Source organism: Culex pipiens, chromosome 3 (assembly GCF_016801865.2).
Source record: "Culex pipiens pallens isolate TS chromosome 3, TS_CPP_V2, whole genome shotgun sequence".
Lineage (NCBI taxonomy): Eukaryota > Metazoa > Arthropoda > Insecta > Diptera > Culicidae > Culex > Culex pipiens.
In genome coordinates this window covers 154,310,220-154,335,412 of record NC_068939.1, presented here as the reverse complement: position 1 = coordinate 154,335,412, position 25,193 = coordinate 154,310,220, and the positions used below count along the sequence as shown (strand labels likewise).

General features: G+C 36.9%; 2 protein-coding genes across 2 annotated transcripts in view; one reads left to right on the top strand and one right to left on the bottom strand.

Moving 5' to 3' along the window:
- Window positions 1-225: 225 nt before the first annotated feature.
- LOC120416958 (inhibitor of growth protein 1) lies at window positions 226-2,566 on the bottom strand. Its single transcript, XM_039578869.2, has 2 exons — window positions 1,093-2,566; window positions 226-1,039 (listed from the first exon to the last, which is right to left on the bottom strand). Exons 1-2 carry the CDS (start codon window positions 2,359-2,361, stop codon window positions 833-835), a joined length of 1,476 nt encoding a protein of 491 aa, XP_039434803.1. The 5' UTR covers window positions 2,362-2,566; the 3' UTR covers window positions 226-832.
- A 4,021-nt stretch (window positions 2,567-6,587) lies between these two features.
- Window positions 6,588-25,193, top strand: part of LOC120416960 (microtubule-associated protein Jupiter) — a 267,822-nt gene continuing 249,216 nt past the window's right edge. The window contains exon 1 of the mRNA XM_039578873.2: window positions 6,588-7,082. Coding sequence (XP_039434807.1) covers window positions 7,027-7,082 — 56 coding nt within the window. The 5' untranslated portion in view covers window positions 6,588-7,026. The remainder of the gene's footprint in view (window positions 7,083-25,193) is intronic.

The window sequence follows — 25,193 nt, the reverse complement described above, 5'->3', positions numbered from 1 at the left end:
TGCGCGCCAGCCGTTGCCACGACGAAAAGAAAGCATAGCCAAAGCGCCGCTAAAATGCAAAAACGCGGCGGCTTGGCGCGATGTAACGAGCAAGAAATTTGTATGCTGGGAAATAACCTGTCTTCTTTCGCGGATTTTATGCCTCGCCTCAATCAGGAAGTGTGCGTTCGGTTCGCGGGGAAAGGTCTTTCGGAATGCAACTGTGGTGCTTCGTGTGCGAGTCAATTCTAGTCAAATCATGTTGTTTTATTTTTCTCTTACTCTCGCGCGCTTTAGTACAATATAATTTTTTCTATGGGTTCCGAATTTGTTTCTTTCGCTTTGTTGTTTGTGTTATTTAATTTGTATTTCCCAAAAGTGTGTACTTTGTATCGCGTTTTTAAAATTTGTCTTACTCGTTAGGTTTGAAACAGGTTCTCTCTTTTCGTTAAATCATAAATACATAGTGTATTAAGTGGCAAAGACTTGCGTCGTTGGAAATTGAGGAAACGAACCCTGCTGAACTGAACAGTACAAAAAAAGGGAAGCTTGGTACCTAAGCTATCTCTCTCTCTCTCTAAAAAACAATGATTCCGTACGGCGATGAGTGTGTAACCTTAGTGCCAAAGTTAATTCAATAAAAACTTTAAAATACATAAAATGAAATGATTAAATTAATGTTCTAGATCGCTCACCCTCCCCATTGCTCCGTTCGTTGTAATTGGTTTTGGGGAACAAACAAAGATCAAACGAACCAGTCGAGCGGGAAATAGCGCAAAACTTGAAACAGTTTTTCGGTCCTCTCTGGTCTTACAGTCTAGAAATCAGCAGCAGCAGCTGAAGCAGAGGCTCTTTAGGTCTTCTCCTCCTTTTCCTTGTTGTACCGCTCGAGCTCCTTCAGGAACTGGGCCTTCGGTTTCATCACGTTGGGCCGGTCGCCGCGGCAGTTGGGACAGAACCACTTGCCCTTCGGCTTGGACATGAGCGCCACGCAGCTAAAGTGGAACCACTCGATCGGGCACAGATCGTTATCACAGAGGATCATCTCGCCGAAGGAGATCTGAAAAAAGTTTAAATTAGTTTTGCGAAATTCTTCAAAAGTCGCCATCTTACCTGATCACACAGACAGTACGTCGGCTCGTCCGGATCGATGGTTTCCTCGGGTGGCGGAGTGTCCTCGCGTGCTTCCCGGGCCTGTCCCCGCCCGCCGGTCTTTCGCTTCTTCTTTTTGCCACCGGCCGCCGCTGCGCCCTTTTTGCCCTGACCTCCGGCACCACCACCGGTGGACTGTCCACTGCTGCCAGCTGCGCCACTTCCGCTTCCCCCAGCGCCACCACCATTCCCGCCCGCTGCTGATCCGCTTCCCGAACTCGTCGCCTTTCCAGCGCCCGCTCCACCGCTCCCAGGAGTTCCTCCGCCACCATTTCCACCCGACGCAGTCTGGCCCCCAACGTCCTCCTGCTTGATATTGCTCGTGTCGATCGGGTCAACCTCCATCGCGCCGGAAGTAGAGTTCGGTGTGCTCGATCCGTTGTTGGCGCTTCCCCCGGTCTGTTCGTTCCGTGTTCGCCGGGCACGCTTCGATCCCCGCTCAGTCCCACCATTCCCGTTGCCACTGCTCGCGCTTCCTCCTCCAACTCCACTCCCAGCCGCTCCGGAACCATTTCCGCCGGATCCTCCCCCATTGTTCCCGTTTGCATTCCCCCCACCCGACGAATACCCTCCGGAAGCACCACCCACGGAAGAGCTATCACCGCCACCATTTCCCCCCGAACCCACCCCACTCGGTCCGTTCCCGGTGGACGACGACGCCGCAAACGCGGCCGACGGAGACGCAATGGCGCTCACGTTACTAGCGCTGTTGTTGTTCGGAGAACAAGCCGGACTTGCCGTCCGGATCTCCTTCTGCTGCTGCTGCTGCTCAACCGACATCTTCTCCTCCCGACCGTAGTCCAACCGCGAGAAGAAATCACTGCCCAGGTTCTTAAAGTCCTGGTCCAGCGTGCGCGTCTTGTGGTCAATCAGATCCTGCAGGTGCTGCACAATCTGCAACTTTTCATCCCCCAGCTCCTGGGCCGCAATCAGGCCCTGCTGCATCCGCACGATGGCACGCTTCGTCGCCTGACTCAGCTGGTCCGTCGACGACGAGTCACTTCCGGCGCCACCACCACCACCATTCACCACCGCTCCCGTCCCATTCGCCCCGTTCCACTGCTCGTAGTAGATGCTGACGTCGCGCAGATGGTTCCGGTACAGCACGTCAATCTCCCGGATGCGGGACAGGTGCCGCTGCACATCGTCCGGCAGGTTCTCCACCGAGTCCAGATAATTTTCCACGTAGTTGGCCGAGTGCAACGCTTCCACCGTAACCTGGTTGATCATGGCCGAGCTTGCCGCGTCCACATCCAAAACCGTTCGTAAAGATCGCAAAACCGTACCTGCTCGCGGTCACGCACCAAAGCTGCCACTTTTCCAGCCAGGAATATCCCGCAAAAAAGCGACTTTTCAGCGGAAGAAAATTACGATTCTTTTGGTTGCTGGCTGCTTTACTATTTTCGCTGCGTTTCTTCTTTCTTGTGATAGTCGCGTTTTTTTTGGAGTGCGAGATCTCACGCACACAACTGCCGTTTTACGGCGATATGATGTATACGCCATTTTGTACATTTTCAATTTTATTGTACAGTCTGATAAAGAATCTTAAAAGCTACCTCCTGACGAAAGAATTTTTCAAAAAACTGCTCTGGGGCCCATTTTATTAAGCAAAAAAACAATGATGTATACGCCAATTTTACTCATCATGATGTATGTATACATTGAGAATTGATAGAAGTCAAATTCAATACTATTTGAATGTTGATTTGAGGTTTTGGGACCAAATCAAGATTGGGCAATATTTTATTACATTATTTCGATTTAATTCTTAAGGGGACGTCCATTAGGCATCATCCATAAAGTACGTCACGTTCTGAGGGAAGAGGGGGGGGGGGTTTGAGAAAGCGTGACGTTGCGTGTTAAAAGCATAGGGAAATCGTGACAAAGGGGGATGGAGTAAATTTTGGCTGATTTTAATGTGACGTACTTAATGGATGACACCTTATCCACATCCACGTAGACACTTTTTTTTTAAATTCTAGACCCACCCACCTCCTTTGCTGACAATTGTTCATGCAAAAAATGTGTTTATGGAGCATAGACAATCGCTAAGGGAGTGTTATTTTATTACGTAACGCAAAAAATCGGATTTTCAGACCCCCCCGCCCTCGTAACAAAATTTCCATACAAATTAAAAAAAAATTGTATGGAGCGTAACACGGCCTCCGACCCCCCTCCCCCAACTGCGTTACGTAATAAAAGAACGCTCCCTAATACCTCCACCCCCCCTTAAAGTATCCACGTGGACAATGCATTACGGGATCCACTCAGCTATCAAAATAGCTGGCAAAAAAAATTAAGCCAGCTTTGATCGCTTTGATTGAGCAATGTATACATACATCATTGGGCAGGAAAAGTAGTGATTTTTTATTGCTATTTTTACGGCCAAATGATGTTTGTGGTTTAAAATCGTAGAGAATAGGAAAACACAAGAAATTTTGTAGGGGCCACATTTTTATTGTACTTTTTAACAGTTTCTACAGAGCAGACCTCAAATTAGTCATTTTAAATTGAAAAAATGAACAAAAACAGAAAATCGTGTCTACAGCAAAATCACCTCAATGCCGTATACATCATATCGCCGTAAAACGGCAGACAAGCAGCGCAATGTTTTGACACGAGGGAACGGTGTGGAAAGGGAACGTGGAATGGTCGAAGGGTACGATAAAGGAAAATCATTGCAATAAAAAAATGTGTAATTACGGTAATTTCAGAAATATTTCTGGAGTTTTTTCAAAGGTCCAATCAACCAAGTTTTCAGTTTTTGCTTTTTGGGTGTTTTTTAATACCCCTGACTTAAGGCAGTTGCAAAAACATCCAAAAAGCAAAAACTGAAAATTTGGTTTATTGGACTTTTTAAAAACAAACTCCAGATTTTCGAAAAAAAATCCACTTCAAGTTAGAAATTCATTTCTAGAGTAAATTTTCAAAACAACTAATGAGTCATTCAGATAGAACCTTTTGAAAATTTAATCTGGATTAAAAAAAAATGTTTTGGTGCCATAAGTAACCTTTGAAAATATTTTATTTTAAAAGTTCAGGAAGTCTAATCATCTGAAAACAGTTTTCCTGCTATTTTAACATGTCTGAGATCGATCAAAAATATTTTGAATTTTTGTAAAATTTCAACGTAGAGTACACTAAAAGTAAAAAGTATCCTTTATTCAAGTTCACCCGTCGTCACCCTTTAAAAAGGTATCGAAAATGTACTGAATTTGACATACCCTTTAAACTTTAAAAAAGGATAGAAAGTATCCTTTTTGAGGATTGAAAGTACCCTTTTGAGGGATACTTCTGACTTTGAGTGTACAGTCATCCAACATAATCGGAACACCCACAAGTTCGCAACACTTTTGTGGTAATTTGTCAATAGGATGCCAAATCTGGAGTTTTTGTTTTAAAAAGATTCAATAAACCAAATTTCCAGTTTTTGCTTTTTGGGTGTTTTTAGAACCGCCTTGATTCAGCAAAAAGCAAAAATTGAAAATTTGGTTTAATGGTCCTTTTCAAAAAAAAAAAAAACTCCAGAAATGCAACTTTTCTGTCGTCCCTGCTATTTTTAGGACCTTCATTAAATGGACATTTTCTTGCTACTTCACTAGTAAAAATAGTAGTTTTTGAAAAAAAAAAACCTCATTTCAAGACTATTTTATCGAGAGCAGCAAAACACTGCCTCCAAATTGATTGTTTCATAATTGTGGGATGTAATTGTGCCTCCCACAAATGTGGAACACGCTTGGGAACACCTGAATTCAATCGATATTTTCACAAAAAAAAAAGTTATCAGTCCATATTTAAAACATCACAAAACATCGCTTGAGTTTAATTGGTTTCAGCGTGTGAAGTCATTTTTTTGTCAAAAATATGTACTCCTGGAGAGAAAAAAAAGTTTGTTTACATCGTAAGAAAAAAGTGTTCCGAATTTGTGGATTTCAAAGGTCAAGGTTAAAGGATCTGCAAGAAAAGATTTCACGTGAAGGAAAAAGCAAATCATTATGTTAAATTATCGATTTTCTATGATTTGTTGAACATTGGCAGACAAGTTGGCATATCTGTATACTGTTCCGAATATGAGGGATGACTGTACTGCAAAAAGCTTTTTTGGGCGAAAAAATATTTAATCCATATTTATTTTGATATTTTGAAAAATTATGATTGCGAAAAAAATGAGCAAATGAAGAAAATGCATTATTTAACACTTTTTGCATTTTCATTTTTTTTTTCATTTTTTCAATTTTTATAATTTTTTGCCCTTGACTTTGGCCAGAGTCGAGGGAAATAAACTACACGAAACTACAACAAATATTTGCAACGGTCTAACTTACTGTTAAAATAAAAAGTTATTAAAATTCGCCAAATTCAAAGTATTTCTCTTGCTTATTAAATCAAACTTGTTTTTGAAAATTATTGAAATAGTAAAACTATTTTATGAAAATCTTTTTTTCTAACTGATTTAAAAATCTTAACTTATAATACGACTGTATAATTTCTTTAATTTTTTCGTTCTCACTTGTTTAAAATTTTATTACAATATGAGTAAGCAGTAGATCTTTTAAATATTAGTTTGTATTTTTTTATGAAAAATCATTTTGGAATTGCATTTTAAAATACTACTCAAATATTTTTATTTATTTTTTTTATCTTCAGCTTGCTTGGTTGCATGAGCGTCTCGATGCCTGTCTCATTCTTTTCTGCAGGTTTTTAAAATTTTTGAAAAATCGTTAAGGGACTCAAAACTGGTAAAAACATAACTAAATATTAAACGTAAAAATTAACAATCGATCGATGCAGCATTCACATGAAGCTAAAAGTTAATCATTATGTTCAACTTTTGACTTTATTTTTATAAGGTCCTGTAAACAAATGGAAACATTGAGTGTATCCCTTTCACACCTTACGTCAATGATCATCAGAGTAAGCGGGATACACTCAATGTTTACATTTGTTAAAGGACCTAATAAAAAAAGTCTAGAACAATCGATTATCTATGTTTGTTTTAACATTGGCTGATATGAAAACCGTTCCGAATAAGTGGGATGACTGTACTTCTTTAAAATAAATTGAACAAAGCAACATTAGATTAGCACTCCCCTCGTTGTAAAGACCATTTCCAAGTGTTCCTATGTTGCTCGGTTTCTTTGCAACACGGAAAGCATATTTTTATGATTCTATTTTATTTTTTTTTTATTTTGCGTTATCAATATTTTGTTTGCATTTTTATTGTTATAAATATTATAATAGGTTATAATTAATTTAAAATTTTTACATGATTTCCTGGAGTTAATGTCACCTATCTATTTTCTTATTTGAATGTATTCTCAACATAGTTTTTCACTGTTGATGCTCGTCGTGTTAGACCACAACACACACACTTTCAAAAAACGCAAAGGCGCGAACAAAAAGAGGAGGAAAACCTGCAGCAAAACTTCAAACTCCACACACCAGCAGCAGCAAAGCCAGAGCCAGCCTGCTTTTGGACAAGTCTTTTGTACTCGCGTGTTCTGTTTCTCTTTAGATTCGCTCCTGAACGGTTGTGTTTTTGCCCGCGCGCGCTCTCTCTGCTCTGCTCTTGTATTTCGGTTCGAGATTCTTCCGCCATCGGTTTTTGTCTTTTTACCGGCGCACACTTTTGTTGTTCTCGCGTGTTTTAGAGCAAAAATTTGCCCAAGTTTGTCGTCCCGCCCCGGTGTCGTCCAGTTTTACAAGAGTGTCCTTGTATAGAACAAGAAGGATCGGATCAGAACCGGATTTTTTGTTGTGGGAAGAGATCGGTTGTGCGCGAGTGAAAAAAGTGATTTCGAGCTAATTTTTTTTTTGAAAAAAAAAAATCGTTCCGTTTTTGTGCCTATTTTTTGTGTGTGACTTACGGATTTAAAACAACTCCAGCCTACCAAGATGACTTCCACCAACTTCTCCATCGGATTCGGCGAAGGATCCAAGGCCTCTAGCAAGTAAGTTTAAAAAAAAAAATTGCAATATAAATATAAGTTTGAAATTTAAAATATATTACATTAAAATTAATTGCGAATGATCATAATTTATCTCGAATGTAATTATGAGAAGAGGAATTTCAATGAAACCCCTTAGCTTTGCGCGCGTGTTTCGTGATCTCTTTTTGCCTCTTTTTTACTTTGTGGTCTCGATATTTTGTTCTGTTGTTATGGAGAAAAACCACGCTTTTTCTGTTTTTTTTTTGCGAACTTTATAGCGATCGTACCAATACCTACAAATAGGTCGGGAGTCGTGCTCGCGTGTTGGAGTCCGAGTGTGATGAACCCCTTATTTTTGTTAGCAGAATGTTTTGCATAATGTGAGCAGGATGTGTTAGATGGGATCATGCATGCAAATTATGCAATGCAAACTGGATTTCTCGATCTTCTTTTCAAAATTATGAATGTCCGTTTCTTACTAGAATGTTTGACATATACAGTCCAGACTCTATTATCCGGAGTTTCGATTATCCGGAGTTTCGATTATCCGAAGTTCGATTATCCGAAGATTTGTATGGGACTTTGGATAATCAAATCCCGAACAAAAAAAATCGTTTTTTTTTCATTTGTCTTATTTTTAACATCAAATTAGATTTTTGTTGCCTCATTGTAGTCAAATTCATACAGTTGATTGCCATTTAAAAAACAAAACGACGTCAAAACACTACGTCCCCGCCATATTGGACGCCATTTTGGATTAAAAAATTCTAAATCACTTTAGCGTAGTTTAGCGGTCATACTTAAGGGGTTGCATACATGTAGAAATTCCAATATTTCATAATTCCGAATATTTATTAAATCCTTCAAAAAGATGAATTCCAATCACTCCAGAAAGTTTCATGAAAATATGTCATGGTTTAAGTGAGTAGAAGACGATTTAAGTTTAAAACTTTTGCCATGCGCAAAGCGGACTGTCAAACTTTGTAAGCGTTTTTCTCGAAACACCGAGTTAATTTACGAGTGCCACGATATCTCGAGATGGGATAGACCAAATTGGCGGAAATTTGGGGTGGAGACTTTCAAGACATATTCTGTGTGCACGCCGAAGCCCGATCTTGAAATTTTGTTTTTTTTTTTAAATACAAAAATCAAAATCTGACGAATTTTTATATGAATAACACAAAATATTTCAAGCAAAACAATGTAAAAGGGCCGAAGCCAAAGTGTAAACAAAGAGTCTATCCTGCTCACGTCATCTGATGTTTACATTAGGAACGGGCAGGATAGACTCTTTGTTTACACTTCGGCTTCGGCCCTATTACAATGTTTTGCTAGATTTTTAACTTTTTCAAAAATAAACTTTTTTTTTTTTAAATTGGCCTTCGTCATGCACACGGGACCAGTTTGATGAGTCTTCACCAAAATTTTGAGCCGATTTGATCAAAGCAGTGTTGAGATATCGTGGCACCCGGTTTTTGAAACTGCTAACTTCAAATAGCCATATCTCGGCAAATATACAACCAAATATGTTCAAATTTAATTTATTGATAGATGAAAATGTACATTTTAATGCCCTGAAAACTGATTTAAAAAAAGTTTAAGCGCCTGCTCAAACCATCCTCCGAAATTTTGGCCGATTTACATGTTTGTAACCCCTTAAGCTCGACGATCAAAAATAAGAAAAACGAAATTTTTTTTTCGTGATTCAATTACCCGAAGTTTTGATTATCCGAAGTGAAATTTTTCCGATGCCTTCGATCGCACTCATTCCTTCAATACTGGGACATAAAATCAGGGCAGAATAAAAATAAAAATTTATAAAATATCTCTTAAGAATTTTCTTAATTTTCCTGGGTTTGGATTCCCCGGGAAACGTGAAAAATGTTTTCAAAATCCTTGGAATTGGGTTCTAAAATTAAATATAAATTTGTGATATTATTGTCACAACGATGAAGTTTATTTTTCTGAGTACAATGACACTTTGTACGACTACAAAAGATTTAAAACGGCTTTTTTAATCAATTTAAGAACACGCAGAAAAATGTTTTGTAGAATCAGCCTGTACGAGGTTTGAATCAACAAAATTTTTGTTGAATATAATCAACGCCGATTTTTTTTTTACCTTTGTACATAAAAATTGACATAGGGACAACAATGACAACAATGATCGAGCTTGAGCTGTCACAGCCAGGGTTGCCAGATAAACCTGGGAATGCCAGATTTTTAAAGTGACAGCCAGAATAAAGATTTAATAAAGATCTCTGTGCCAGATATTGACAGATTTTGCCAGATTTTTTACTTTATGCCTATTTTAAACAAATTTTCGATAAAAATTAATTTATTTAATTAAAACTTAAATAAAAATTAGAATGTGTTTTTCTAAAAGAAGATGTTATAACTCATCGTTTTTGAAGTCATAAAATCAGTTGCACCATCTCAATTCTATTTTTTAAATCAATTCATATCCTCCCTCCCCTTTACCATTCAGAAATGTTAAATGTTTGTCTGCCAGATTTTTTTTCCAGATTTTTAATCGATACTTTGCCAGATTTTTTAAATGTTGACCTGGTAACCCTGCACAGCCAGCCATCAAAATAAAAACAAACGAACAAAACATAAACAAAGACAGCTTCCATCGGTGTGATATACTAAGAGATAGCAATTTTGCCAACCGCACCACACATTATAAGCGTTTTCAACTGAAATCGAGTGATAAATAGTTCAATAAGAAATGAGCAAGCCAGTTTCTATCATTTTTTTTTGCAAAATTTGTTGTTTAAATAGTGAAAATCTGCTAATTAGACGGAATTAGGAGCGAATTCATAACCTGCCAAACGTAGCCAACGTAAAATCAATACAAATTGCGTGAAAAAGTGCAATATAAAGTTTGTCTCTTGAGCAATTCCAACTCAAATCAGGAATTTTTGTGGTACTTTTGTACCCGACCCTGTCCGATTTCAATGAAACTTTGTAGACATGTTATCCTGGGCCTATATAAGCCATTTTTGTGTATATGGAGCCAATAGTACTCGAAAATAACATTTGAGAAGGTCGTAAGGTATTTAATTATTTTTGTATTTTGAAATTTAAAAATTACTGTATCTCGAAGCCGTTGCGTCGTATCAAAAAAGGTCAAAGACAAACTTGCAGGAAATAGGACGGGCTATCTGAAAAAAATACACTGAAACAAAAATACACGCCACTTATTTGAGATTTTTTGATTTTTAAGTCGAAAACTTAAATTTATGTTTCAGTATTTTTGTTTCAGTGTATTTTTTTCAGAAAGCCCATCCAATTTCCTACAAGTTTGTCTTTGACCACTTTTTGATACAACGCAACGGCTTCGAGATACAGTAATTTTTAAATTATAAAATACAAAAATATTTAAATACCTTACGCTCTCCTCAAATGTTATTTTCGAGTACTATTGGCTCCATATACACAAAAATGGCTCATATAAGACAACATGTCTACAAAGTTTTATTGAAATCGGAGAGGGTCGGGTACAAAAGTACCAGAAAAATTCTGATTTGAGCTGGAATTGCTCTCTTTGTAAGTTTCCTATTAATGCCTGAATTGGAGAGTCAAAAGTTTTTGATGTTCGCTTTGTAAGAAAATGGTCCTGGGTTTGATTCCCATCTGCTCCCAACGCGAATGCTCTGAACTCATTGAATGACAGAAATCCGTCCAACTTCAAGCGAACTTACTTGAGGATACCGTGGAGATTTTCCCTTGACCTGGTCGAGCATCAACAATAGTCTTCTAAATTCTGGACAGTTACAGCAAAAACCTTTAATTCTAGAACTGGCCCAGATATTAAAACTCGCACCAATATAGGTGAATCATCACTTAGTGACTTCTCTTCCTTTAACTTTTTGTATAGATTATAGCCGACACGATGCGACCTACAACGACGTCGTCGTCGACATGTTTAATAATCTGGCAAAGCTAGGGCAAACTTCTTCTACGACCTGGCTCTTCTCTGTGTAGGGCTTCTCGTTTGTGAGAGCTGGCCAACCGTTGCCGTAATCTGGAACATTCTATCGAGGCAATTATTTTCCACTGAACTAAGGGGTTTTTGATAATGGAGCAATTTTTTTTACATTTTCTCGAAGTTGACTCACCAAGAAGTGCAAAACAGAAAGGTTCTTGTTTGGGACGTAAAAGTGCATCAATCTTCACGGGTTTCTAAATCACTTTTCATACCGATGGATGCGATGTGATTAGCAAAGTGAGTAATGTGGAGTGACTTGCAAACAAAAACGTAAGTACGGCTAATTGCCTTGTTTAATTAGCAAGGCATCGCTGAGTGTACCACTTTTTCGACAAATGTTTGCTCATTCACGCCAGTGACATTCTTCGTACTTGTTAATTATATCTTCATTTTGCCTTGTTTATGCTTGACCTTTCAATGTTTAAATTCGAAACTTATTTTGGCATAGCTGATTGCGAATTAAGAAAAAAATCCATAACGTGAAGCAAAATCTAGGAAATCTGTTTGATTTTCTCCACCACAAAGCTCGGTGTAAAACTAGTTCTAACTAGCCGCCGCCACCGCCTCCTTTCAAGAGTCATTAATGCACCCGCTTCAAACAAGATAACTAAAAAGAAACCTAGACTTAAGTCTGCGCGCGGTTAAGGCGTAGGAGAAAGAACCACGCGATCCAGCATCCAAAGCGTCGTCGCCGAGAACACATTATACTTCCCCGGAGGGCAAAACCCGCGTTGAAAGTACCCTTCAAGAAAAAAAGGGTTTTTGACTCCATGTCGCGCGGCCAAACACGACTTTCCGAGGCGGGCGCATACAACAGAACAATCATAATCCGTATGGCTTACTTTTGTAGTATGGTACCTACGCGTTCAGCAGACGCAATACATTAGTCATCGTTCATTAGGGCGTGTGTGTGTTTGTGCGTAGATTGTTGACTTTTCCAAATTTACCGAACCAGTTCCGCAAACAAAAGTTACAAAAATAGTAAAAATGGCAAAAAAGGCAAAACTAGCAAAAATAGCAAATAATAGCAAAAATTGCTAAAATAGCATAAATAGCAATAATAACAAAAATAGCAATCATAGCAAAAATGGCAAAACATCAAAACCAGCAAAAATTGCAAAAAATAAAAAAAAGCTGAAAAAGCAAATAAAGCGAAAATAGCACAAATACAGTGGACTCTCTCGTTGTCAATATTGAAGGGACCGTCGAGAGCGGGAGTTATCAAATTATAGAATGAAAAATCAAAGCAATCTATTTGAAGGGACTGAAAAAATTATTGACAGCTGGAGCAATATTGATATCGAGAAGATCGACAGCCAGAGAGTCCACTGTAGTAAAAAAAAGCAACAATAGCAAAAAATAGCTAAAATTGCAAAAATAGCAAAACTAGCAAAAATAGCAAAGTAGCAAAATTAACAATAATTTAAATAGCTAAAATAGCTTAAATACCGAAAAAGCTAAAATTGCAATAATAGCAAAAATACCAAAAATAACAAAAAAAGCACAAATAGTAGAAATGGCAAAAAATATCAAAAATAGCAAACAAAAGCTAAAATAGCTTAAAAAGTTAAAATAGCTAAAATAGCCAAAAATGCAAAAATAGTAACAAAAAAAAAATTGCTAAAATAGCACCGAATAGCAAAAATTGCAAAATTAGCAAAAATAACAAAAATAGTCAAGAAAGCAAAAATAGAAAAAAAAATAGCAAAAATTTCAAACGTAGCAAAAATAGCATAAATAGCAAAAATACAAATGATCAAAATATTCAAAATCATAAAAATCATCAAAATGTTCAAAATGATCAAATTATTCAAAATGATAAAAATGGTCAAAATGGTCAAAATGATCAAAATCATCAAAATCATCAAAAATGATCAAAATGATCAAAAATGATCAAAATGATCAAAATGATCAAAATGATCAAAAATGATCAAAATGACAAAAATGACAAAAATGACAAATATGACAAAAATGATCAAAATGATCAAAATGACCATAATGACCAAAATGACCAAAATGTTCAAAATTACCAAAATAACCAAAATAACCAAAATTACCAAAATTACCAAAATCACCAAAACTACCAAAATTACGAAAATTACCAAAATGACCAGAATGATCAAAATGGTCAAAATGGTCAAAATGGTCAAAATGACCAAAATGACCAAAATGACCAAAATGACCAAAGTTACCAAAATTTACCAACATTACCAAAATTACCAAAATTACCAAAATGACCAAAATGACCAAAATGACCAAAATGACCAAAATGTCCAAAATGACCAAAATGACCAAAATGACAATGACCATAATTACCAAAATAACCAAAATTACCAAAATTTCCAAAATCACCAAAATGATTAAAATGCCCAAAATTACCAAAATTACCAAAATGACCAAAATGATCAAAATAAGTGTCACAATGGTCAAAATGGTCAAAATGGTCAAAATGACCAAAATGACCAAAATGACCAAAATGACCAAAATGACCAAAATGACAAAAGTTACCAAAATTACCAACATTACCAAAATTACCAAAATGATTAAAATGCCCAAAATGACCAAAATGACCACAATGACCTAAATGATCAAAATGACCATAATGACCAAAATGACCAAAATGACCAAAATGACCAAAATTACCAAATGACCAAAATGACCAAAATTACCAAATGACCAAAATGACCAAAATGACCAAAATGATCAAAATGATCAAAATGATCAAAATGATCAAAATGATCAAAATGATCAAAATGATCAAAATGATCAAAATGATCAAAATGATCAAAATGATCAAAATGATCAAAATGATCAAAATGACCAAAATGACCATGGTGACCAAAATGGTCATTTTGGTAATTTTGGACCAAAATGACCAAAATGACAAAAATGACAAAAATGACAAAAATAACAAAAATGACAAAAATGACAAAAATGACAAAAATGACAAAAATGATAAAAATGACAAAAATGACAAAAATGACAAAAATGACAAAAATGACAAAAATGACAAAAATGACAAAAATGACAAAAATGATAAAAATGACAAAAATGACAAAAATGACAAAAATGACAAAAATGACAAAAATGACAAAAATGACAAAAATGACAAAAATGACAAAAATGACAAAAATGACAAAAATGACAAAAATGACAAAAATGACAAAAATGACAAAAATGACAAAAATGACAAAAATGACAAAAATGACAAAAATGACAAAAATGACAAAAATGACAAAAATGACAAAAATGATAAAAATGATAAAAATTACAAAAATTACAAAAATTACAAAAATTACAAAAATTACAAAAATTACAAAAATTACAAAAATTACAAAAATTACAAAAATTACAAAAATTACAAAAATTACAAAAATTACAAAAATTACAAAAATTACAAAAATTACAAAAATTACAAAAATTACAAAAATTACAAAAATTACAAAAATTACAAAAATTACAAAAATTACAAAAATTACAAAAATTACAAAAATTACAAAAATTACAAAAATTACAAAAATTACAAAAATTACAAAAATTACAAAAATTACAAAAATTACAAAAATTACAAAAATTACAAAAATTACAAAAATTACAAAAATTACAAAAATTACAAAAATTACAAAAATTACAAAAATTACAAAAATTACAAAAATTACAAAAATTACAAAAATTACAAAAATTACAAAAATTACAAAAATTACAAAAATTACAAAAATTACAAAAATTACAAAAATTACAAAAATTACAAAAATTACAAAAATTACAAAAATTACAAAAATTACAAAAATTACAGAAATTACAGAAATTACAAAAATTACAAAAATTACAAAAATTACAAAAATTACAAAAATTACAAAAATTACAAAAATTACAAAAATTACAAAAATTACAAAAATTACAAAAATTACAAAAAATTACAAAAATGACAAAAATGACAAAAATTGACAAATATAACCAAAATGATCAAAATCACAAAAATGACAAAAATGGCTAGAATGACCAAAATTACCAAAATTACGAAAATGACCAAATGATTAAAATGGCAAAAAAAAACACTAAATTACAAACAATCATTAAAACATTTACATTACAAACAAGACTCGGTTATTCGAATCATGAAAAAAAAAGTTTTTGATATTAAAAAAGAGTATTGAGTCTCAATCAGGGCCATGATTTTAGCAATTTTACCAAAATTTTAGCTATTTTTATCAAAAAATAGTCTTTTAACCAATTTAAAGTCAGATAACTTGGCTTGGTAAATTTTCGCGATAAACTCCTTCCCGTGAGGTCTTTCGCTTGGGTGTTGATTCGAAATCGTTATCTATAGACTTTACCACAATTCCTTTCTTCGCCCACGAGGTCCCATTTGCCAAGATCGGTCCCGTGTAGAGAAATTCGCATTTCGCCGCACGATTCGATTGGAAACTCCTCCCGCTAGAGCAGGTTTTACGACAGACTTAAAAAATGACCAACTCCGTTATCACCGATTTATTCACAGACGAAATGTGTAATAAAATAGCTAAATATGGTCGGTTTGATCTGCTGTGGGAAGAGCGGGTTGACCTGTTTTGCGCCTAGGGTGGAGGCGCTAACATTGTTGGCCGCGGCGGTATCAGATTCCCGACTTCATAAGCTGTCAATCAACCTGCTGTGGTCGTGCGGGTCTCCGTCACCATGTGACGACGGAAAAAGTGCACCCGGAATTGGGATCATGTCAGCAACAAGGGGGTCTGTCAGAAGCGATCACACCTCGAGATCGCTGATGGATCTGCTGCTGCATGCAGAGGTAACTGTAAACGGCTCGGACAGTGTCCAGTATCAACGCCCGATCACCACCACTTTTTCATTGAGAAAAACCATGTCAATATTGACTCTGCGGGAGAGTCTGAGAGCGCGGCTAGATCCAGGAACTGTTCGTCCCAAGTAGGACTTGGGGCCAATTGACATAAATTTGAATACTGATGAAGCTGCGGCACATACCACACCACGAAAGTCTCGCAGTCCCAAGGTGGGAAGTTCTTCCACGACACCCTTAATGTGTTTCTATGTTTTGAACAAGTTACGAACCACATCTAATGCGATTAAGAAGCTGTGGAATGCTGCCCGGGTGTCTCAACTCGGAGGTCGATCTCATCCTCCCTCTTCCAGAGTGGTAAATATTGACACTTGGTCAGCCGGGACTGTTTTGATCACGCGCGAGCATTGTTGTCTGCACGCGGTGATCAACCGCGCAAGGGAGACCTTGGAGGTAGCTGGGTCGACTTTGTACGATCCGCAAATGTGTCATCCAGTTTTGAGTTGAAAATTTCACCGCAATAGAAAGAACTGAAGAGGATCTTCGACGACATTCGAGCTTTCGTGTTGTTTACGTTGACGTTTAGAGTTCCCACTTGTGTGTGCTCGCTCGGACGTGCTACAGAAGATGATGCACTTATCATCGATTCTGTCTTTCTATTTGGGTTGTTTACAAGCCAATCTCCCGAAGACCAGTGGAGGGCTTTCAAGCGATTCATTTTGAGATATCTGAAGACGACGTGAGCTGTGAACGTTAGAACGTACTAATTGATTGTAATTTCTCCACTCCATCGTGTGGCTATGCATCGAAAGTGTTGAGATGTTTCAATTTCCCTCTGCTGTGCGCAGCTTCAAAGTGGTGCTAATTGCGACATATTGGTCATCATCATAACCGTTCTTCAGCCTTTTCTTCTTCTAATTTTGTTAAGGGCATGTAAAGTGGTCAAGTGGCTGAGCGAGCGTTAGTTAATAGGTCAGTCCAGTCGGACGGATTCACCTTTGGAGACCCCGGCTTGAGTTGGAGATGCAACGGGTTTATTCTGATTCATGGCTTGGGTTATCGTCCAGACCACTCTAATGGATGCTGGCGACAACAGCTGGAGCATCTCTTTGTCTCAACCGAGATGAGTTCATTGACCGGAGGCTTCTAGAAATAAGAACTCCGACTTTTGAAGGTATAGCGACTTCAACATCCTTCAGATTAGCTCAGTTATTTCGGACCAGGCCGGCGCCGGTAATGGTCCAACTCTCGATATTTTACGACAAATCGGTAGAAGATCTTCAACGAGTCGTCGACAATTTCTCCGCGCATATTTTAATTACACCGCCCGAAGTGTGTCACCATCGGCAGCTGTGCGCCGCGATCCAGAAGCAGTGAAACTACAACATTCCAGTCGCGGAGCGACGACACTGATCTTTGTTGACAGCAGCACTAGCCGAGACGCTCCCAGATATTCGAGGCCCATTCTTGGCTTGCAAATTAATTGCACCCGTGCCAATCCCTCGGCAGTCGGCGGTGTTCGATTTTACTTTCCTGTGTCGTTGATTGTGTTGTGTTATTATTTAGTTGATGGTTCTTTTTTTTCTGCCTTGCCGACAGTCACTCTGTTAGGCAACAATTATTGTCTTTGGCTGCCGACGCAATTATCCTGTCGCAATAATAACGGCCGGAGTTGAAAGTCGGTGGAAGTTCGTATTGACGGTGAGAGGCAGCAATTAAAAATTGTGTTTTGTATTGGAAAGAATCTTCGAAACATCTAGAACGACGATTTTGATTGATTGAGTTAGATTCTGATCATTACCGGTGCCTTCGTTGTCACTTTGCAGATCCCTAACCCAAATTAAAAAAAAAAAACAACCAACAAGTTCCAGAACAGTTTCGATGCCATCGATCGTGAACCGAACCCACCTAGTTTGGGCACATCGACCTGCTACAAATATCCACCACCTTCATTTCGGTAATTATGTCACCCTGAGTCATTGCACCGCGCCGCGCGCCCAAGAAGACCAATGTTTATTTTTTGTCTACCTTGCACTGATAAGAACTCCAAACAACACCGGCGACATCGGAACACCGGTAAACCACACAACCAGAAGAAGAAGAAAACGAACAACATAATTGTGATTGAACGAAAACGGCGCGACCGCGCCGAACCGCCTCCGCACTTTTCGGTCGTTCCGTATCTGCAACAGTCATCGGGCTTCCAAATGCGTGGGGGTTTTTTATTTGGGTATGTCGTGCGTGTCCGGTGGGACCCCCGCACCCTCTTCAGGACGTAAGGACTTGCTCGTTGCGGTCGAGTGAATAACCTGCAATTACCAATAGCCCGGCGGAGGTTACCAAAGTACAGTATTTATGTGGTTCACCCCCGCAGGTATAAAAAAATGTACGTCCACGTGTGTGCGATATTGTTGTGTCATGGCGGCGGCGGCGATGACGACGATGGCGGAGAAAGTGAATTAAATTGGCTTTGGGTGGCGGCGGCGGCAGTTACGCGAACGCATATTCTGGTGCACATTTCTGGGCTGAGGTTGGATTTAATCACATTGTGGATTGTGGCTGGACGTCATAGGGTACAGTAAAAAAAAGTGGACGATTTTTCATGCTACCACTACACTTGACAGTGGTTTCGTTTTGATTTCATATAACGATCCCACACCGGGCCTTGATTTGTATTTGGATGTTGAAAAAGTGCAAAAGGTTACCAAAAAGGACATAATAAAAATAATTTTATGAAAAAAAAGTGCAAAAGGTGGTTATGTAACAGGCATGATCAGTATGACAAAGAACAATGTTAGTATTCAGTCAATAAGTCAGCTACAAAACAAACCATGAATTTTGCCCAAAATCTCATGAAATTTGGTACATTTTAACAAATTGTCTTTTCATTGTACATATTTTTTTATCTGGATGAAACATTGTCCATCGATCTCTTGTGTCCTAGGTAGCAATTTATACAACATTTCTTTTCAGATGTTTTGCCTTCCTCACTGAGGTAAGGCTATAATCCTGCTCTAAAAATGAACTTTTCTCAGAATGTCTGTGTGTGTGTGTATGTATGTGACCAAAACTCTCGCTGAGTTTTCTCAGCACTGGCTGAACTGATTTTGGTCAAACCAGTTGCGTTCGATTTGGTTTGGGGTCCCATACGTACCTATTGATTTTTATAAAGTTTTGATAAGTAGTTCAAAAGTTATGTATAAAAGTGTGTTTTTGTATTTAACCGGGTGTTGTCGTGGGTCTCGTGGCGCAGGGGTAGCGGCTTCGGCTGCCGATCCCGATGATGCTATGAGACGCGGGTTCGATTCCCGCCTTATCCACTGAGCTTCTATCGGATGGTGAAGTAAAACGTCGGTCCCGGTTTCTCCTGTCTCGTCAGAGGCGCTGGAGCAGAAATCCCACGTTAGAGGAAGGCCATGCCCCGGGGGGCGTAGTGCCAATAGTTTCGTTTCGGGTGTTAGATAAGTGATCGTAAATCGACTCAAATACCATTATGTTATCAGCGTTGGTTAGGTAATCAAAAGACCTTTCTAACGAGTACAAAACATTGAGAATCTGGCAACCCTGTCTTAAGTTATGGCCACTTATATGATATTTATGTGTTTTTTGATGCCGGATCTAACTTAAATGTATTTAAACTATATCCGGATCATTCATTCGACCCATCGTTATTTTGGTAATTAAAAGACTTTTCCAAAGAGTCCAATACATTAAGAATCTGGCAACCCTGTCTTAAGTTATGGCCACTTAAGTGATATTTATGCAATTAATACACATATGCACTTTTTCGAAGCCGGATCTCCCTTAAATGTATTTGTAATGTATTAGCTATGTTCGGATCCATCATCCGACCCACCGTGGTTAGGCAATCGAAAGACCTTTCCAACAAATTCAAAACATTGAGAATCTGACATCCCTGTCTTAAGTTATGGCCACTTAAGTGATATTTATGCATTTTTCATTAATGTTCTAGCTAGTGCGTCCATCCCGGGAATTCCCGGGACAAAAATCCCGGGATGTTTCCAAAACCGGGAATTCCCGAATCCCGGGATTTTTTAAATTTTGTCCCGGGAATTCCCGAAATTAGATGAATAGTTCAATACTTAGACTCGATAAGAATTTTAAAGCATTCATATTTGTATTCGGCATGTATCAGCATTAATTTGGCTTGTTAGGGAAAATTGATGAAAATTTAGTTTACAGATCCGCCTTGCGCTTTTAATATTTTCTGTTGAATTTTATTTATTTAATGTTCTGATTGTTTTGATTGATTTTAGTTACAACAGGAATATTACAAAACAATTAGACAACCGATTTCCAAATTTATTGCTCTAAAATCTCCTGTATCTATTCAGACTGCAGTCCCGATTATCTCCAGTTGGCGGTAGTGACTTAGGGATAATTTTTAAAATACGTTTTAATATAAAACATAAAATTCTAAAGTTATCTAAAGTGTTGTTGTTTTAGACAGTTTCAATGTAATTGTTTAAGCTTTTGTAGTCATGTTATATAAATAAATAAAAAAGAAATATATATAAAATTGCGGTTAATTCAAATTCCAAAGCACATCAAAAAGCGATTTTAATGTGTTTTAAGCTATCTTAAAAACTGCTGTCCTTGTTAAGATTGAAGTGTAAATTATCACCAATTAACAGTATTGAGTTAATTCTGTAATTTTAGGCTTGAAAAACATAACAAATATAATGAAAACATAGATTTTATTACTGCTTCAAAAATTTCCCGGGATCCCGGGAATTCCCGGGATTCCAAAAATATTTTTCCCGTTTCCCGGGAATTTCAAAACCCGGGAAAATTGGACGCCCTAGTTCTAGCATAGCATAGCATAGCATTGGTGTCTACCCGTAGTTGCTACTCTGTTATTGACCAGGACCTCCAAGAATTGCTCCGTGGACCACAGATGAAGAGTAGGAACCAATCATCACCACTTCGCAACTTTCAAATGTCCCTATCATGCTAGCCAATCACAGCGCCGGCCACGACCAGTGGTAAGACAGGGGAAGTGGATAGGAATTTTAGTCCGATACTTGAGTGATGAAGACCGCTAAATCGGCTGCGTCTTCGACAAAGTATCACGTGAGGTTTGAGGGTGTTAGTAAGACGGGTGTGAAGCCAGGATTCACCGTGGTAAGTGATGCGGCCGGTCAAATCTATTTTATAGTCCTTAATTCTTCGTATGTTCTTGGATTCATCTTGAAGGCTTTCCAATTCGGTTCACCAAGCTTTTTGTGTTGAATTCTGGTCGTGTTGAAAGTTCAATATTCAGCTAACGAGTATGCAGCCGAGTAAGTTCTTGAATTCAACTTTGCATTTAATATTGCATTGTCTGTTCTATAGTTCTCAGATTCCCATCAAGTTTCTTGGATTCTTATAGCATTCTTATTTCCTCTAGTAAACTAAACCTCGATGGTCTGGTGGTTAGTATTTTTGTCTGCTGACCCAAAAAAGGACGGGGGATCGAACCCCGCCGCGAACTAATGCATTTTTCGTTCATATTCAAGTGTTCAGAATTCCTTCTTTCCATAATTTCTCGATAGGAGCAGATGGGAATCGAACCCAGAACCTTCCGCTTACAAAGCGAACAGCGTAAACATTCAGCCACGCCTACCCCTTCATTTTTCATTGATGTTCTTAAGAAAAACTAGATAAAAATTTTGTCCAATCCCATCGAATTGCCAATTGTTAGTAAAGAGTGAGGAAGGCATCAACCACATAGGTGGTTTAAGTTAGGTTTTTTTTTCATATTTTGATATGTTTCAGTGGACTGTCAAATTTTGAGCTACATGACTATGCTACATGACTATGCTTAGTGAATTTTGACGCTAAAAGTTTACAATTTACTCAGGGACCATAATTTGAAAACAGCAAATTTCACAAAAACTTTACGGATCGTAAAATATGTAGAAATAGCCTAGTAAGTCAAAAAAAAAAATTGGTTAAGGGTACACAGTAAAAAATTATGGTAATATTATATCTGGGAAGGGGTACATCTTTCATGAAGAAAAAAGAAAGTGTAATTCTACTCACTTCACACACAACTTTGCTGTAAATCTTTATGGAAATAGTAGATTAGGGGATGAATAAAAAATATATCGATAGTTCCCGTAGTTTTTTTTAAGATACTAAAATGTCTGCAACTAAAATCTGGTTGCAAAAGCACTGGTTGATGTGCACCGTTAAAGTGAAATTATGTGTCAAATAGAACTACAGTCCAGACTCGATTAGCCGAAGGCCTTGGCCAAATTAAACTTCGGATAATCGAATCAAGATTTTTTTTTCGTTGCTTTATTTTTGATTGTTGAGCTTTCGTATGACCCTCAAACGACTCTAATGTGATTTAAAATTTTCAAATCGGAGATGGCGGCCAAAATGGCGATGATGAAATAGTAAAAAAATCCATTTTTTAATTTAACAGGCAGTCAAACATTTGAATTTGACTAAAATGGGGTCACAGAATTCGAAAGTCATGTTTAAAGTAAGAAAAAAAAATAAGAAAAAATTCTACTTCTGAAAATGTGTAATTTTACCACTTTTCTGCTGTAATGTCACTTTTTCAGTCTTAATGGAGATAAAATTACATCATAAAAGAGGTAATATTTAACCTTGCAATATTACACCTTCCAAATTTACACAATTTTTTACACAGAACACAGAAACAAATGAAGTTGTTGTCTTCTTATTCCAAAATTGTAGAACTTACGATCCCAATCCTAAAATAAATTGATTGTAAAAATTGACAAATTTTGTTGTAAATCTTCATGGAAATAGTAGATTGAGGGATGAATAAAATATATATCGATAGTTCCCGTTTTTTTAGATACTAAAATAAAAAAAAGTTTGGTCATGATTAGATTATACGAAGTCCCATACAAACCTTCGGATAATCGAGGCTTCGGATAATCGACTCTGAACTGTAAACAAGGATCCAGAGTGGAATTTATAAAACTGACTTTTATCAGTTGATAATTTCTGGAGTTTTTTTTAAAAGGCCCAATAAACCAAACTTCCAGATTTTGCTTCTTGGGTGTTATTGGAACCACCTTGAGTCAGGGGTATTAAAAAACACCCAAAAAGCAAAAACTGAAAATTTGGTTTATTGGACCATTTAAAAAAACTCCAGATTTGGGTTTGGTAGTATAAAATTATAGTGTATTTCAAGATTACCTTTTCAAAACATCCAATGCGCTAGGGTTTCCTACGTTTATAGGTCTTATGCATTACAGATTTTTTTGTTGGAAAAAGTCATTTTTCAAAAGTTTCCAAAAAGGTTTCTAGAAACCATTTTTATGTAGAGTTGATTGTATGTTTGATTCTCACACTGTTTTAAAGTTAGAATCATTTTTGGTAATTTATTTCGATAAATAAGTTGTTTTTTTCAAATTTTTAAAATAATGTTCAGGGTTGCCAGGTTCGAATTGAAGAATTCTAGCCAAGTTAAAAATCTGCAAATAAGAGGAGGATATACATTTTTTGAAATATTTGTAGAATTCAGATGGATTAATTGTAATTTAAATAAATATTTAACCATTACTTCCAATTTTTTTCGAAAAACTTTTCTTCTAATGTGTTCTAATGTTCTAATCTTTATGTTTTTCTTGTTTCATATTTAGTATTTTTATTTGAATTTATCTTGTTTCATTTATGTTAGTTTCTGATTTCAATTTTCTAATACTACCACCTACTATCATTACCTTTTGTCTATTTAGTTTTTTTTTATTTTTTTTACAGCCACTTTTTCTTTTTTTTTTTGCATGTTTTTCACATTTGTTGCTCAAGAATAAAACAATTATCATTTAAATTGTTTAAAATGCTTAAAGGCATAAAAGTCTGGTACAATAAAAAAAATACTGCATACTTATTTTTACATATTATATGAAAAGTATTAGTGAAAAATACAGCCAAAATTTACTTCAGAAAAAAAATATTTTTTCAAACATTGGCAAAGTCACATAAAACAAGTCACTCTTCCAACCCTAAAATTTTCATAAATTTTATGAGTTTTTATTTTCAATGCTTTTTAATGATCGAAAATTGTTTAAAAAAATTAAGTTTGGCGAATTTTAGATAGAAGCCCGCCTAGAGGCGGGGTTGGATTATTTAAGGTTAAACAACTTTTCGATTTTCGTTCGAGCAGAAACTTGCAATATATATATATATATATATATATTTATATGTTTTCGGAATTTCAAAATAACGGCATACATTTCAAAAAGGCTTTACACTTTAATTTCGCCCTTTTGAAATGTTTGTTGTTTTTTTCAAATTTCTTCAGAATTGTAGAAATATGTAGATAAGATGGACACTAGTTTGAGAATTATAAAAATTTAGGGTGTACAGCAATCAAAGAAGGTGGTGTCTTATTCAAAAAATTTCAAACTTACCGACCCAATCCCGCAACATTCTGATTGTAAAAAGAGTCAAACTTTGCTGTGAATTGTAGGGGATGAATAACCAATAATTTGGACAATTCTCGTAGTTTTGAAGATGCTTAAATGTGAGTAACAAAAATATTGGTGCTAAAAACTTTGGGGTATAAAAGTGTGGGAACACTTTATGAAAATTTCACTAAAGTATTTAATGTGAATAAATTTATTTTTACATCCAGTTAATATTCTCACTGTGCCATCCCGATCGATCAGCCCCGTAAAACCCGGCTTGCCGCTGGTCAGCTCTTAGCCCTATGCTTATGCAATTAGAGCTGGGCTGTCCCATAATGCCCCTAATCTATCATAGTTTTCCCTTTTTCCACTGCTGTTTGTTCAACCTATCTAGAACGTTCTCTTCCCTCAATGTTTGTCAGCATTATAGGTCTTGACCACGATGCGGCCGTGTTCTGATAAGTAAATGACGACGTCGCGCCAAAAACGTGGTCGTCGTTTCTTATCGCTGCCCGGTTCTACGTTCTTCCGTTGGCATGTTTCAATTTAGACGATTGAGATTTATAACTTGTGCAGATTTTGATTGAGGTGACTGTTAATTGTGTAGGGCGTGGATGGGGAAGAAGACACACTATGTTATTAGAATCCAATTATTTTCTGTCCCCTCGCTTCGACTGCAGTTTATACGCGCTTCCTGAAAAGATAACGCCGTTGATTGCACTCGTGAGTCATCGCCTGATTACTTTGTCGCAGCAGCGCAGTTCATAATTCTAGATCGTTAATTTTGAAATGAATTGTCAATTGTCGAGAGTGCGCGCGCGCGTCATCTGTCACGTCCAGATGATGGCCTGTGTCCGCTCGGTGGAAGCCCTCAGATGGTTACGGTTGGTCAATTATTACAAACCGAAGCCATATGATGGCGCGGTCGTCCCCCCTGAGTTGAC